At 39.3% G+C, this 14,680-nt stretch overlaps 2 protein-coding genes across 7 annotated transcripts; one reads left to right on the top strand and one right to left on the bottom strand.

Moving 5' to 3' along the window:
- Positions 1–58: 58 nt before the first annotated feature.
- Positions 59–12,277, bottom strand: GLT8D1 (glycosyltransferase 8 domain containing 1). Of its 6 annotated transcripts, XM_081282893.1 has the most exons (11): positions 11,941–12,024; positions 7,642–7,795; positions 6,845–6,898; positions 6,657–6,755; positions 3,862–4,075; positions 2,348–2,465; positions 1,901–1,985; positions 1,486–1,598; positions 1,011–1,177; positions 793–905; positions 59–637 (listed from the first exon to the last, which is right to left on the bottom strand). In XM_081282893.1, exons 3-11 carry the CDS (start codon positions 6,858–6,860, stop codon positions 447–449), a joined length of 1,116 nt encoding a protein of 371 aa, XP_081139019.1. In that variant the 5' UTR covers positions 6,861–6,898; positions 7,642–7,795; positions 11,941–12,024; the 3' UTR covers positions 59–446. The 6 variants fall into 6 exon arrangements, with proteins under 6 accessions (XP_081139019.1, XP_081139020.1, XP_081139018.1 ...); XM_081282894.1 differs by lacking the exon at positions 7,642–7,795 and having other exon boundaries at positions 11,941–12,277; XM_081282892.1 differs by lacking the exons at positions 7,642–7,795; positions 11,941–12,024 and adding an exon at positions 12,046–12,180.
- SPCS1 (signal peptidase complex subunit 1) lies at positions 12,189–14,072 on the top strand. Its single transcript, XM_081282898.1, has 4 exons — positions 12,189–12,744; positions 13,042–13,101; positions 13,185–13,271; positions 13,690–14,072. The coding sequence occupies exons 1-4, from the start codon at positions 12,328–12,330 to the stop codon at positions 13,813–13,815; spliced, it is 690 nt and encodes a 229-aa protein (XP_081139024.1). The 5' UTR covers positions 12,189–12,327; the 3' UTR covers positions 13,816–14,072.
- The last annotated feature ends 608 nt before the right edge of the window (positions 14,073–14,680 follow it).

Here is a 14,680-nt window from a genome sequence, read left to right as displayed (position 1 = left end):
AAAAATATATTTTTTAAAAAAATCTACATTAAACTCCTCTCTTAAACAGTGAAGGGATAGAAGTATTTATCTGAAAGCAAAGAAGTCTACTGAAAAATGTAGGTTTATTTACAGATTGGGCCACAGGTTTACAAAATTAAAACCAAGCAGCAGTTTTAAGCTAGCCATACCAGCTAGCTGAATTGGTTATATCAGTCTTATCAGTTCTTTCTTCTGGCCAGTCAGCACTGTAGTAAGCAAACATTTGGTAAGACAGATGGAGACACATTTATAGTCTATTCTGGGAAGCTGACTGCCAGACAGGGCAATTTGTCATCTTTACTGAGCTGAAACATCTCTTTTTCCATGGGTTGCAACAAATAGGAATTGAGGCCTACCAACTGTTACTTCCCACACTGTTACTTTCAAGGATTTCCTGAGAAATGCTTATAGTTTTAAATTCTAGTTTACTTTATGTTTGCGATCTCCATATGTCTTCGGATTAGGCTGAATTTGCCTGTTGGATCTGGAATATACCATTTTTCCCAAACATCAGTATATGAAGCAGTTCTTCCCCATGGTTTAAAGTGTCCATTCCAATGGAGTAACTTGGCAGCCTTTACAAACTGAGGTGAATACCGTTTTCCAGCACTGGAACCTTAAGAGAAAGAGCCAAATGATTATACCTGTCAAACACAAGGCAATGCCATGCCAAACAACTTGAAACAGTGTTAAGTCCAATTCTTGAAGGTGGTTCCTTCCTTGGACACTTAATCCTTTATTAGCTTAGGAGTTAGTTAATTAATTACTTACCAAGATGACGGACATTCCACATAGGATCAATGGTGGAATGCTGCTGGTAGAATACAATAAGCAAAGGTGGTGTTGTGATGCTGCCAGCCAGTGTTCTGCTGTACAGTCCCTCTCTTGGTGGGAAAAATAACAAATGTCAGTGAAGTACTGACCAACTTCTGTTACTCAAGATTCTCAGGGTTGAAATAAGTTTTTGACTAGGTCAGTTATATACTTACTCAACATTGAGTTTCATCCATTTTTCCAACTGGCTGGTTATATTCTGTCGTTTCCATTCTGTCAGGTTTGCAACGAAAACTCCAGGATTAAATGAGCAGGTACTGGCTTTCATGGAAAGTTTACGGATTCTTTCCTTTTTATAGTCAAGATAGCCAATGTAATTGTACTAAAAACAAATGGAATACATACTCTTGCTGCTTCAAACAGAAAAAGATTAATAATTTTATAGCCAGTTAAGAAAACAGCTTGTTAAACTAAGACTTCTAAGATAATTAGCCAATAAAAGTAAGGTTGAGGTTCTAAGGCAATGGGATCTAGATACTGATATTTCACCAGATATTCAAAGAGAATTGTGTTGTCAGGTCTATAAATCTAGAAAAGAACGCTTGAGTTGGGGTTGAAATAATTGGGGAATGTAAACAATGGAAAAGGATGAGCTCCTTCCTTTTTAAACCTTTATAGGGGGGGATTTACTTGGTTCCCTGCTCCACGGATGACAACTTTAGTAGAGGTTGAATCACAATCTTCTGAGAATGCAGCTGCATGTCCTGGTTTCAGTGGTGTATTGTACAGGGCAAGAATATCACCTGAAATGGATATGGTGTTAAGATTAACATTTCTGATTGCCTTGGGATTCCCTGTTCCACTTCCCCCTATGGTGACCTTTTATTAAAAAAAAAAAACACACACATAAATAATATACATTGTTTAATTGTAGATGGACACAATACCTTTATGATGTAGTGCTGAGTGTCAAACCCAGTAACCCAAAATTCTAGGCAAGTGCTTTACTACTGAGTCCCAGCCCTAGCCCCAAAAGACCATAAATAAGACAAACACTACAGCCCACAATCTGGAGAAAAGCTCTCATGGTAACATTATTTGGTACCTTGCACAATTACATCATCATCCATGTAAATGGCCTTCTTTGCACTGGGAATGAAAATTGGCAAGTAGAACCTTGCAAAGGTTAGCTGAAAAAGGAAAGAAGTGTTGGCATAGGGTAGTGCCTATGCCTTGCTTCTTTTTTTTTGGGGGGGGGGTACTATAGATGGAAACCAGAGGCATTCTACCACTGAGCTACATCTTCAGCCCTTTTGAGACAGGGCTGCCTTGGCCTCCCAAATCGCTGGGATTACAGGTACCTGCCATCACACCTGGCTTCTGCTTTTATTATAAAAGGTTCTTAGAACCCTTGGCAGAAGTTAGCCAAAGGACTCTTAGAACTGTCCAAATTTGGTCCCCTGGGCAAAACTTGCATTGAACCCATAGTTATCCAGGAATTCTAATGATTTCCTGATCCTCCCAAGTATAAACAAGGATGCATGGAACTCACTGGTTTCATGGACTCCCCCTGGTCAGGATCCTCCTTTACTTTCCCTTCCAAAAGTTTAGTGTCAAAATTCACAATTTTGTACCTGATGTTTTTCAGGGAACCACTTTTCAGCCAGGACCTGATTTAAAAACAAACAAGAAACCATTTAAGTTAAATATTGATGTTTCCAAACAATAGCCTTACCTTTGCTTTCCTAATGAGAACATAATGTTTTTTAAAATATTTATTTATGTATCTTTAGGTAGACACATTTTGTTTTTATGTGGTGCTGAGGATGAACCCAGTGTCTCATTCATGCTAGGCGAGCTCTCTACCACTGAGCCATAACCGTAGCCCGAGAACATAATATTATTGAGAGAGATCCTAAGGACTAAATGGATGTTTTCAAGCTCCTTTGAGACTTGGTTTCATCATCTGAAATAAGGTCTATTCCCACTAAAATCCCTCCCTGAACCAAGATATGGAAATTCTCTTGCAACAAAAACTACTATAGAAAAATGATAGAATTGAGAAAATCCTATCACCACATGAACCATTTAATTCTTAAACTTCCAAATACACTGAAGAAAATAAAGCCAAAGTGTAATGGAGTGAAAGCTAATTATATAGAAAGCTAGTAGTCTTTATCTATAGAATCACTATTAATTCACTGTAATGATCCTAAGTAATATATCTACCCAAGTCAAGTAATTTAAGAAAAGCCAGTGTTTCCTGAAGAAGTAATGCACATTGTTTTCTAGTCTACTCTTAATCAACATTCTGAAGACACTGTTATTTCTGTAGTCTATTTTAATGCAGTATTCTATATCTTAGTTGGATTCTGAGTTTTTCAAATACGAGAAAATCATAACTTTTCATTAAATATGAACCATGAAGAAAGCCACAAGGACAAAAATGTCTTAGAACTTTGACAAACGTTAATCTGTTTCTTGGAATAATAATCACAGCAGTTAAAATAGTTAATGACAATTTACTGAGCAATTACTATGTGCTAGTGCTTGACATACCATATGCTGAGTTTGATGTTTTCATTTCAAAATTACAGATGAGAAAATAGCCACCCTGGACTAAGATTTAGGTCAGAATCTGCTCACAGCTTCATCCTACCATCCTGCCATTGTTCCCAAGTGTCTTCCCACTCTAAAAATACTCAGAGCATATCTATGAGATACGGAATTTATGATTAAGAAGCAGTAAATAACACTGCTTCTTTCTTTGAGAAAGCTGTATTACCAAAAAAATAATAACTGGAGCTAACAGTGTGCATAGTTCATTTACTTCCTGGCATAGCTCTATATCATTTCTGCTATCAGGGACATGATGCTTTTGATACAATCACATGGAAAAATGTACCATAGTTTATAGTGTATAATCCAAACTGTATAAATATATACCACATATGTATACATACATGTGTGTATATACATGTTTATATATTAAAACAGTCCTGGATTGGCAGCTGGTCTACTCTAGAGCACCACTAGAGGCAGAATCATTAGGTAAGCAGAGCTCACCGCAGATGGTCTGCTGTATCATTGAGGGTAACAATGTAGAAAATCACACTGGAGCGAGTATTGTGCTGAATACTGTTCATAGCTGCAATGGCTCCCCCGAGCCTGTCTTCAGATGCTGCAATGACCACAGGAATCTCCTCTTGTCTCCTCGCAACTGCTTCTCGGGGAGCATTTGGAACAAAATCTATGGGCTGAAGCCCCAGAATTCCTGAATCTGAAAAAAACATACAGGAAGGCACTGTGATACAAACACAATCTTATAAACTTCTGATACAGCGTCCAAGACAAGGAAAGAAGTAAGGTGATATGGTACCAATTTACCTTATTCTCTCCCATTAAACTTTGAAGTATACAACCCAGAAATTGTTTTCCTGTATATAACCAAGCTTTTGCAAAAGTGGAAGATTTTAAAAATCAGGCTGACAACACTGATAGACTATTAGTAAGAAAGTAGCAGCACCTTTCTAGAATGTATTGTAGTGATTTGGCTCAAGAGCCTTAAAGAGGTACATGGCTTTTGACCTAATCATTTCCCTTGCCACCACTCTTAAGGACAAAATCTGAAAAGTAATCAAAAGTCACAATTTTAGTTGGGATATAGGTTGGTGCCTAGCATACACAAGGCTCTAGGTTTGATTCCCCAGCACCACACATACACACACACACACACACACACACACACACACACACACACGAAAGTCACAATTTTATTCATAGTTGTGAAAACCTAGAAATAAACCATAAATGTTTTTCAAACTACAAATCATTTAAGTAGGCATGAAATCAGAATTTAATGAGACAGCATCCATCTGAATGTTTTCTGTGATTCTGGGGATAGAGTGCAAGGCCTTGCCCATGATAGGAAAGTGCTTTACCACTGACTTACATCTGCAACCCCGATTAGAATTTGAAAAGAAAAAGCTTCTAGATTGGAGTAGAAAATTGAATTAGAAAACAGAACGCATTACTCCCAGTAACTAAAAGTATGATGTAAACCTTCTTTCTTGCCTTTTTGTACTAGTCCCTTATATCTAGTTGGTTCCATATCAGTGAATTCAACCAATTAAGATAAAAAATATGAGGAAAAAATTACTATACTGAAGAAGAGCCTTGTTTTTGTTGTTACTACATAAATATACAGTATAACAACTATTTACATACCATTTACACTGTAGAAAGTTAAATCTAAAGATGCTTTAAAGTATACAATAGGATGTGTGTACATTATATGCAAGTACTATGCCATCTTTTTTTTTTTTATCTTTTTATTTTTTTTTAATTTTTTTTAATTTATTGTTGGTCGTTCAAAACATTACAAAGTTCTTAATATATCATATTTCACAATTTGATTCAAGTGGGTGCCATCTTATATGAATATCCAAAGGTTTTGATGTCCTGGGAAGTCCTAGAACCAGTCCCCCATGGATACAGAGGGATGACTGTATATTCCTTCATTTATTCCATCATATACTGAGTATCTATTATGTGATTGGCAATACATAGGCACTGGGGATACAGCCATGAATAAAACATACAAATCCCTACCATTGTGGAGAATGAGTAACAGATAATAAGTATATGTGTGTGTTGCATGTAATGCATTTGGTCATCATCTAGAAGTAACTATAAGAAGACAATTTCCTATGGAAACAAGTAAACTATGCAAGTGAAATATTAAAGAGTTTCTGCCACCACGGTGAAATGCTTATGATAAAATCACATGGAAAAACATGTCATTCGTACAATTTAGTATAATCTCAACTCTGTAGGAAAAAATATACACAGAAAAAGATGGGAAGTTTATAGTAATTATCTCTAGGCAATTAAATCACTCATTCAACTAATATTTATTGGACACTTCCTTTGATCAATCATCATTCTTAGGTATGGGAAATAGAGAAATGAACAAATTGCCTTCATGAAGCTTTTTTTATAAAATTTTTCCACCAGAAGCATGTATTACTTTTTATTTGTATATACTATACATAAATATATACATACATATTACAAAACATGCTTACCAGGACAGTGGTAGGGCATGTGCTTAGTTTGAATAAGGCCATGGGTTCAATCCCAAGCACCAAAAAAAAAAAAAAAAAAAAAACCCCACCAAAACAACATATACAAAAAAACTATATGCTATAAGTACTCAGTGAAAGGGGAAAGTTAGTATAGTCTTCCTCTGAATCAACTATAGTGGGTAGCAAGTAATACAAAAATGATTTTTGACTAATACCCTGAAGCCTTAAACATCCCTCAATACCAAGGTAGAAAAGTGCAAGCAATTTAAAATAACTTGTAATTATGCAATGGTTTTTAAAAAATTAGCTGATAAGCTTTTATGATTTCTATTTTATAACTAGAGTTCTACTGATGTGGTTGCTCAAGTTAAAGTAACAGGTGAAGGAAAGTAACCAGAATGACACTCCTGGTGACCAAATCATGCATCAAATATCAGGGTCATGTACCTGCTCACATCTTCTGAAGCCCCGACTTGCTGAAATGTCAGCAGATGGCAGTCCACAGAGGCCCCTCTAAGGCCTCTGTTTTAATGAAAAGGAATATTCTCGTCAGATAAAATTCTTAGCTAACAACTTACTCTACAAGGAGAAGAAAAGTATGGGAGGACACCATAAGAGCACAATGAGTACCCACCATGCCTATTCCCAGAGTCTTTCCTAGTTTTTGTTAAAGCCAAGAAGCAAGCTCTCATTTCCTTATATAAATTAGGATGTGAGATACAAGAAACTCCAGGTCCTCAACAAATTCCATGATATTAGTAAGGTTTCCCATACCTGAAACCTCATTCCTTAGTAAACTGCTCAGTCCAAGGAAGTTATGGTGCAAAACCAGTAAGAAGAGAATAACAGCCAGGACCAAAATAACGATGTTTACTGAAACAGATGGAAAAAAACCTGTATTAAGATCTTTTTTACCTTTGACTAAGTTATAAAAAACAACATAACTTGCAGAGAGAGCATACCTTTACGGAATGACATCTTTTTCTTCTGTCTTATATAAATACTAGTTATTAGCCCTACAAAACAAAATCAAGCCCCCAAAGTCAGTAAGTACATGAAAATGGCCATCAAAATGCCAACACTTATTCAGGTAGAAAGAAGAGGTTTATAAGATATTCTGCCAGTAACTCATTTTGAATCCTTAGTCTCCAAGAAACAAATTTGGGATCTGAAATCTTTATGGTAGTCTTAATACTAAAAAATAACTTAGAAATATGTAGCCTTAGCCTTGTACATTGTATGTCACCACAAGATGGAAAGCAAAAGAAGTTCTATCAAGAATTCCTAATGTTGGGCTGGGGATGTTGCTCAAGCGATAGCACGCTCGCCTTGCATACATGCTGCCCAAGTTCGATCCTCAGCACCACATACAAAGATGTTGTGTCTGCCGAAAACTAAAAAATAAATATTAAAAAAAAAATTCTCTCTCTCTCTCAAAAGAAAAAAAAAAAAGAATTCCTAGTGTCTAGCTGGCTGTGGTGGCGCACGCCTGTAATCCCAGCAGCCCAGGAGGCTGAGACAGGAGGACTGAGGCAATAAGCAACTCAGTGAGACCCAGTCTCTAAATAAAATGCAAAAATAGGGCTAGGGATGTGGCTCAGTGGTCGAGTGCCCCTGAGTTCAATTCCTGGTACCAAAAAAAAAAAAAAAAAAAAAAGAATTCCTAGTGTCTACCCACTATAGAAACATTTCAGAATGAATTTACACTTAAAACTCCTTCTTAAATATGACACAGGCTACTGGGCATGGTGGTACACACCTGTAATCCCAGCAATTTGGGAGGCTGAGGGAAGAGGGTCACAAATTCAAGTCCAGCCTTGGTAACTTAACAAGACCTTCAGCAATTTAATGAGATCCTGTCTCAAAATGAAGAATAAAAAGTGCTAGGGAAGTAGCTCAATGGTAAAGTGTTCCTAGTGCCAAAAAAGAAAATAAAAAAATTAGATATGGACTCAGTTCTTTGTGCCATAGTGACCTGAGAGTTTACAGTGTTGTTCTCAAATATTAAAGATATGAGGGGGAAGGGGAGAGGGAGAGGGGGTGGGGAGAAAGAGATGGAGGGGAAGTGGGGGAGGGAGGGGCTGTATTCCCAGTGACTAAAGAGGCTGAGACAGGATGACCAATCAAGGATTGGATGAGGCTGGGGATGTGGCTCCAGCGGTAGCGCGCTTGCCTGGCATGCGTGCGGCCTGGGTTCGATCCTCAGCACCACATACCAACAAAGATGTTCTCTCTCTCTCTCTCTCTCTCTCTCTCCTCTCTCACTCTCTCTTTAAAAAAAAAAAAAGGATTGGTCTCAAAATATAAAAAAAATAATAAGGGCTAGGATGTAGCTCATTGGTAAAGGTCCCTGGTTAGATCCCCAGTAAAGAAAGAAAGAAAGAGAGAGAGAGAGAGAGAGAGAGAGAGAGAGAGAGAGAGAGAAAGAAAGAAAGAAAGAAAGAAAGAAAGAAAGAAAGAAAGAAAGAAAGAAAGAAAGAAAGAAAAAATGAGAGAGCTTCTTTCTGGGCATATATGTTGGTTTGCCCCCTATTGTGTGAGGCATGGGTTCGATTCTCAGCACCACATACAAATAAATAAAATAAAGGTCCATCAACAACTAAAAACTATTTATAAAAAAGAAAAAAAAAAGGGTATCCAATATTGTCATTCTCACCTGGCTAGTCCTTCCCAGCTCATATCACCTTTAATTTTTCAAAACAAATAATTCCATGGAAACAAGATTGTAGGTGAAACTAAATTTATTAAACAATTATATTTTTACAACAATCTCTGTGAAATGTTTCATTAAGACAGACTTTATGTATCCAAGATATTGTGATTCTACATTTAACTCTTTTTTAACTTCATCTTCACCAATAATATGGTACCTTGTGTTTACATAAGGCAATTTATTTTACAAAGCACTTTGAAACATTTCTAAGTATCAAAGTCTGAATTAATTTCATCATAGGTAAACTGTGTTGACTTCTCAAAGCCTTTCAAAAATGGAGAAATATATTGAAGTATTTAAAAACTGGAATCACAGGCCAGATTACAAATTTGGGGGAAAGTAGTTCAGACTCCTAAAGAACAATCTAGAACAAAAACACACGCTCACACACACCCATTTCTTTCTAGGACAATATACATGAAGTATATTAATGAACATCTTCTCTAAAGAATACACCTTATATACCCTAAGCTATGTCTCTTATCACATTGTGGGCTAAGCCTTACTTACAGAAGCTGACAGATTGGGAGCTGTTCAGATAAAGACCTAACATCTGCCTACTTTAAGCCAACTTCTACCTAGACTGGATAAAACAATCTCCCTGCTACTTGCTGGTACAAAGGACAATATGTTACCATGTCAACTTTTATAACAAGTTACTTATAAGGGAGCACAGTATGCGGACTGAGAGGCACATGTACTTGTGCTATTTCAGTTATCTGGACACAAGAAAAACAATTTCAGAAAGTAATTACTTAAATAGATCAGAATGGCAGAAAACACTTGCTCCTAAAACTCTTCAACATACAAAATGCCAGTTATCATAAGAATATGTCTGATCCCTATTTCTTTTCCTGGTAATAAACCTTCCTTGATTTGTTTAAAAGGACTTCTCACAAAATTGTATTTCTAATCTGGATGTATAATAGTAGCTATATTTTTGAAAGAGTACACAATTGTGTACAATTTGATCAGTAATATTCTATTGTTTATAATAAAAATTAATGTTTCTTTTAGAAATTTCAATTAGAAATTAATAAACCTTCAAATTTCAAAAATCAGTCATAAAAATAAAACAACCTAAGAGGATGATGGGGGAGCATGGGAGGAATAGACAAACTCTAAATAGGGTAAAGGGGAGGGAGAGGGGAAGGGAGGAGTGTTGGAGGTAGAAAAGGCAGTGGAATAAGATGGACATCATTACCCTAAGTACATGTATGAAGACACGAATGGTGTCACTCTACATTGTATACAATCAGATATGAAAAATTGTGCTATATATGTGTAATATGAACTGAAATGCATTCTGCTGTCATATTAGAATAAATTATAAATAAATAAATAAATAAATAAAACACCCCTATTCCCACACAAATCCCAGGGTAGGTATCATTAATATGAAAGAAACCTTAAAAGAATACTTTGCCAGTTTACTTGCCAGCAACCTGCATTTATATGCACACTTCCAATGCTGTTCCTGTTTTTCAGTCTCTCCTGTCACTATAGCCTAAGCATTTCCATTAAAGTCCATTCCACTGGTGTTGTCTATCGTCTATCCTATAATTATTTTCTTGGTGTAGTTTCATCAACTTCTTTCCCTCTCTGGTGGATCACTCCTCTCAGCATTCTATGTTCAAGTATCTTCCAGTTATTAAAAAAAAAAAAAAAAAAAAAGACACCATTCTTCTCACCCCCCAGCCCCCAGTTGACCTACAGGCCCAGTTTTCTGCCTCTCTTCACTTTAAACACCTGAAAAAGGATTTAGTCTCTAGCTCCATTCCCACCCCTTTTTTTTGGTCTCTTAAAATTTTTAATTAGTACATTATTATAATTATACATAATAGTGGGAATCATTCTTGCACACAGTACTCTACTTTTCAGCCTCCAAATCACACTTTTGTTCCTACATTCAAAATACTTTGAACGGGACATGTGGCACTTGTAATTCCAGCTACTTGGAAGCTGAGGCTGACAGAAGAATCACAGATTGGAGGCCAGCCTCAGCAACTTATTGAGATCCTGTCTCAAAATAAAAAAGTGCTGGGGATATAGCTCAGTGGTAAAGTGCCCCCTGGATTCAATCCCCAGTATGGCAAAAACAAAACAAAACAAAAACAAAAACTCTGGTACAGGCCATCAAAGATTAGTCATTTCTGACCGCCTCACCCCTTACTAATCCCTTCAGAGGCCATCAGGAAAGTTCACACCATTCTTCCTCCTTAATTATCAAATTGTCTTGTTTGTTTGATTATTCAGTCTTTCCTGACTAGAATGTAAGCTCTATGAAAACAGGGATCACAATGAAAATATTTACTGATATATCCTTGCTACCTAAAAAACTATGCCTGGCAAATGGTAGTCAGTATATGATGTTTGTTTAAGTATCCTGCTAATCTGGGAGCAAGAATAGTTCTCTGCTCAAGAAAGAAACAGCATTTTTTGGTAAAAATCATGAAAAAAAAATTCCAACATAAGGAAAAACATGGGATTCCAATGGAGCTCTCTCTCAAAAGGAATCTAATAGGCAATTTCTTTTTCCTTTATCTTTATAGTTCAAATACTTTAAGATCTCTATATGGCCATCCTACAACAGGCACTTGAAGAGACACAACGCAAAGGGATATTTCTATTTAAACGTAGAACAAGAAATTGTTCAAATACACTGAGAAATAGAGGGAGCTATTTAACTCTTAAAAAGACCTGTTTAACTCTTGCCCTTCTCTGCATCTATCGGCTACAGACGCTGGCTCCTTCTGAGCTTGGGAAAGTGTCAAAAGAGACCATTTACTGAAGGGTAGAAAGAAAGGGCAGAAAGTGAGTATCTAGAGCCACTTTCTCCTAACCCTTCACTGGGGAGCTGGAATTTGACTTTGAGCATTTATGGAACCTCCCAGGCCCCACGCTGATCTGCACCTCCCCGGGCTGCCACATGTCCTCCACCTCTTTCCCCCATTGCTAAGCCATCTGTCATATATTTCTGGGATGATGTGGCAGTATACCGTGACATATTTGGGGATCTAGAAAGGCAAGAGCTTGGGCTTCGTCGAAGTCGTGTGCTCAATGACCGGGGAGGGTCCAAGCTTTTGAAATACCCAGCAGCCTTGGAGGAGCCCGGGAACCCTTGGTCGGTCTCTACAGGGCGGGCCCAGCTTGGGTCTGCGAAGGCAGATGAAGCCTGCAAGCAGGTCAGTAGGCCGAATTTAGGTCCCCTTGGGCGCAGGCTCTTTCCACGCTATTTGAGGGGCGGCCCACAACCTGGTACCACTCCCAAGGAATTTCCTTTCTCTGGAGGACATGGCTCGGGCTACCTCCACTAAATTCTAGGGGTCATCAGGGGCCCCTTACGGTTAGGAGTGACGGAGAGGTGGTGTGAAGCTCCAGGGTTCCCGCCAGGCCGCTTTAAGACGGTCAGACCAGTGGTGCCCCTCAGCCGCTCTAAGCGAGGCTTACCTACTGGAGGAGGAGGAGGAGGAGCCGACGCCCGCGCCCCGGCCCGCCCCGCCAGCTCAGCGCCCGCACCGCAGGCCCCGGGACCTAGCCCGCCGTCCGGCCGCCCGCGTGTTCTGCACTCCGGGTCAAGTCCACCTGCCCGCTGGCCCACGACTTCGATGGCAGCCACGCCGTCTAACAACCCCAAGCTGGCCAGCGGTCCTGACCACCAGAGCGCCACGCTCAGCAGGCGCCGTGGGACAGCCCCGCCGCCGGGGTCCTTGCCGAAAAAAGGCCGTCGCCATGGAGACCCGGAGCGTTCCGGCAGCAGTTAAGCAGGGGAGGCGCGGTGGACAGTTTGCCGCGCCCGAGCCGCGGTTCCCGGGACTCAGCAGCTCAACGGCGAACCCCACGCGGGTGCGTAATGCCTCAGCCCGGTCATTGCCTCAGTCCTCGCGGACGGTGCGCCGGGCTGCGGCCAATTGGGAAGGCACCAGTCATCTAGCGATGCCGCGGGGCGGGGCCACGGTCTGTCCCGAATCGGCGGACACATCCGTTTCCGGGGCCGCGGCCATCACACAGCGCGGCTTTGCTCGCCCTCCGGGCGACACACGTCCTCAGACTCTGAAAGCTGCGCTTCAGTGTCCGTCGCTCTCGCTCTGCTCTCCGCCTACTGAGTCAACCATGCTGGAACATCTGAGCTCGCTGCCCACACAGATGGTGAGGTGCTGCCTCAGGATCCCATCCCGCTACGCTAAAGCCGGTGCTGAGCGGCTCACAGCCTAAGGGGTTACTCTCCAACCTCTTTCGCGAATTGTGCCTCTCGGGTCCTCTTCCCTTCCTCAAAAAGGATTTCCCTTGTCGGTGTTCCGTTAGGACGCGCAAGCTCCCCCAGGAAACTCAAAATTTAAACCCCTGATCTTAGTGTTTCCCTTGCCGAAGTGGTGAGTTCTGGGCGCCAAGTGTACCTCCTCGGTGGTGGAACCAATTCCTTTTTTTCCTCTCCATTACCTCTAGGATTATAAGGGCCAGAAGCTAGCTGAACAGATGTTTCAGGGAATTATTCTTTTTTCTGCAGTAAGTATTGGTTTTACATTTAATCTTTTTCAATCGCCCCCTCCCAAGCTTGACTGTATTTAATATACTTTGTCTGTCTCTAGATAGTTGGATTTATCTACGGGTACGTGGCTGAACAGTTCGGATGGACTGTCTATATAGTTATGGCCGGATTTGCTTTTTCCTGTTTGGTAAGAAATTTGTGGATATTTGAGTGTTAGTAGCAACATAAGTTTTCTGAGTTGGGTTGCTTTGATTGCCCCTGAGAACCACAACCAACTCTTTTTTCATGTTTCCCATCAGTGTTTCTCCTATCACTGAAAAAGTGGAATGTCAAGTAGTGTCTGATTGTGTAAGCTGCATACAAAGGTACATCTTCCTTTGGCAGCTATTTCAGGCAAGAGTCAAAGCTAGCAAGAATTTCGCACAGTGCTCACATTGCCTCTTATAGTGTCTTGTCTGGACAGTGTGACTCAAAACTTTTACAGGAATATCAGTTGTTGCCTTGGTTAGAATAGGTGTTATTTTGGAACCAGGCATTATACATAAAAATAGTCTTTGTAACTTTTAATACATATAATTTATGCATTTTTCTGTGTTCTGGCCTAGCTGACACTTCCTCCATGGCCCATCTATCGCCGACATCCCCTCAAGTGGTTACCTCTTCAAGACTCATGCACAGAAGACAAGAAACCAGGGGACAGAAAAATTAAGAGGCATGCTAAAAATAACTGATTTGGGTTCTCCTGACTTACCACCTGCTTTTGTTCCAGTTGCTTTCATATGCAAACATGAGCTGAAATCACCTATGCTCTTACAGCACAGATGGGTGTAGATTTAGTTGTCATTTATATTTCACTTCTAACCCAGTTGTGTTTTGGTTAATAAATATTTTAGACCTTACCTTATTCTGAAATGGAGAACAGAAAACAAAAGTATGCAGTGTTTCTTTCAGGTATGCATAAATAATGAATAAATGCCTCATAAAAGTACAGTTTGTCGAAGTTTTATAATCATTGAGTCGTTAAACTTTTTAAAACTCACCCATGTCTAAAGGGCCATTGGTTGTTTGTTCTGCAAGTTTATTAGTAAAACCTAAAGTTATGGTTCTAAAAATATAAGCACCATATTCTGTAGCTGGAAGTTCTTAGTTTACTATTCTTAACAATAGTAAACCCTTCTGAAGATTTACTAATGTAAATCTGTGGCAAAATGAACATTTTAGTAGCCCTAAAATAAGAGCTGTTGTTAAGCAGAAAACATTTAATCTCTATTTTACTTAAAGGTGGACCAAAGTGAAAACCTACAAAGCTATAAAGTCCTTCTAAAGTGGGAATGGCAGTAGGAAGATTATTTAAAGTAATGTTATATATTTCTCAGTACCAGGGCATAGGACTTCAAATTATGAGTTTAAGAAAATATCAAAGATAATACAATAAAAATGAGTTAAATATTTTTTTTTTAAAGAGAGAGTGAGAGAGGAGAGAGAGAATTTTTAATATTTATTTTTTAGTTCCTGGCGGACACAACATCTTTGTTGGTATGTGGTGCTGAGGATCGAACCCGGGCCGCACGCATGCCAGGCGAGCGCGCTACCGCT

Source organism: Spermophilus citellus, assembly GCF_964194105.1.
Source record: "Spermophilus citellus genome assembly, chromosome: 3".
In the NCBI taxonomy this organism is placed as follows: Eukaryota; Metazoa; Chordata; class Mammalia; order Rodentia; family Sciuridae; genus Spermophilus; species Spermophilus citellus.
This window is presented reverse-complemented; position numbering and strand designations above follow the sequence as displayed.

Excerpts from the sequence above, each read along its gene's own strand:
- SPCS1 (XM_081282898.1), top strand. The coding sequence starts at position 12,328 with ATGGAGACCCGGAGCGTTCCGGCAGCAGTTAAGCAGGGGAGGCGCGGT. Across the intron at positions 12,745-13,041 it reads GCTCGCTGCCCACACAGATG|GATTATAAGGGCCAGAAGCT; the intron begins GTGAGGTGCTGC and ends CATTACCTCTAG. Across the intron at positions 13,102-13,184 it reads GAATTATTCTTTTTTCTGCA|ATAGTTGGATTTATCTACGG; the intron begins GTAAGTATTGGT and ends GTCTGTCTCTAG.
- GLT8D1 (XM_081282894.1), bottom strand. Across the intron at positions 1,599-1,900 it reads TGATGATGTAATTGTGCAAG|GTGATATTCTTGCCCTGTAC; the intron begins GTACCAAATAAT and ends TATCCATTTCAG. Across the intron at positions 906-1,010 it reads TGGATGAAACTCAATGTTGA|AGAGGGACTGTACAGCAGAA; the intron begins GTAAGTATATAA and ends TTTCCCACCAAG.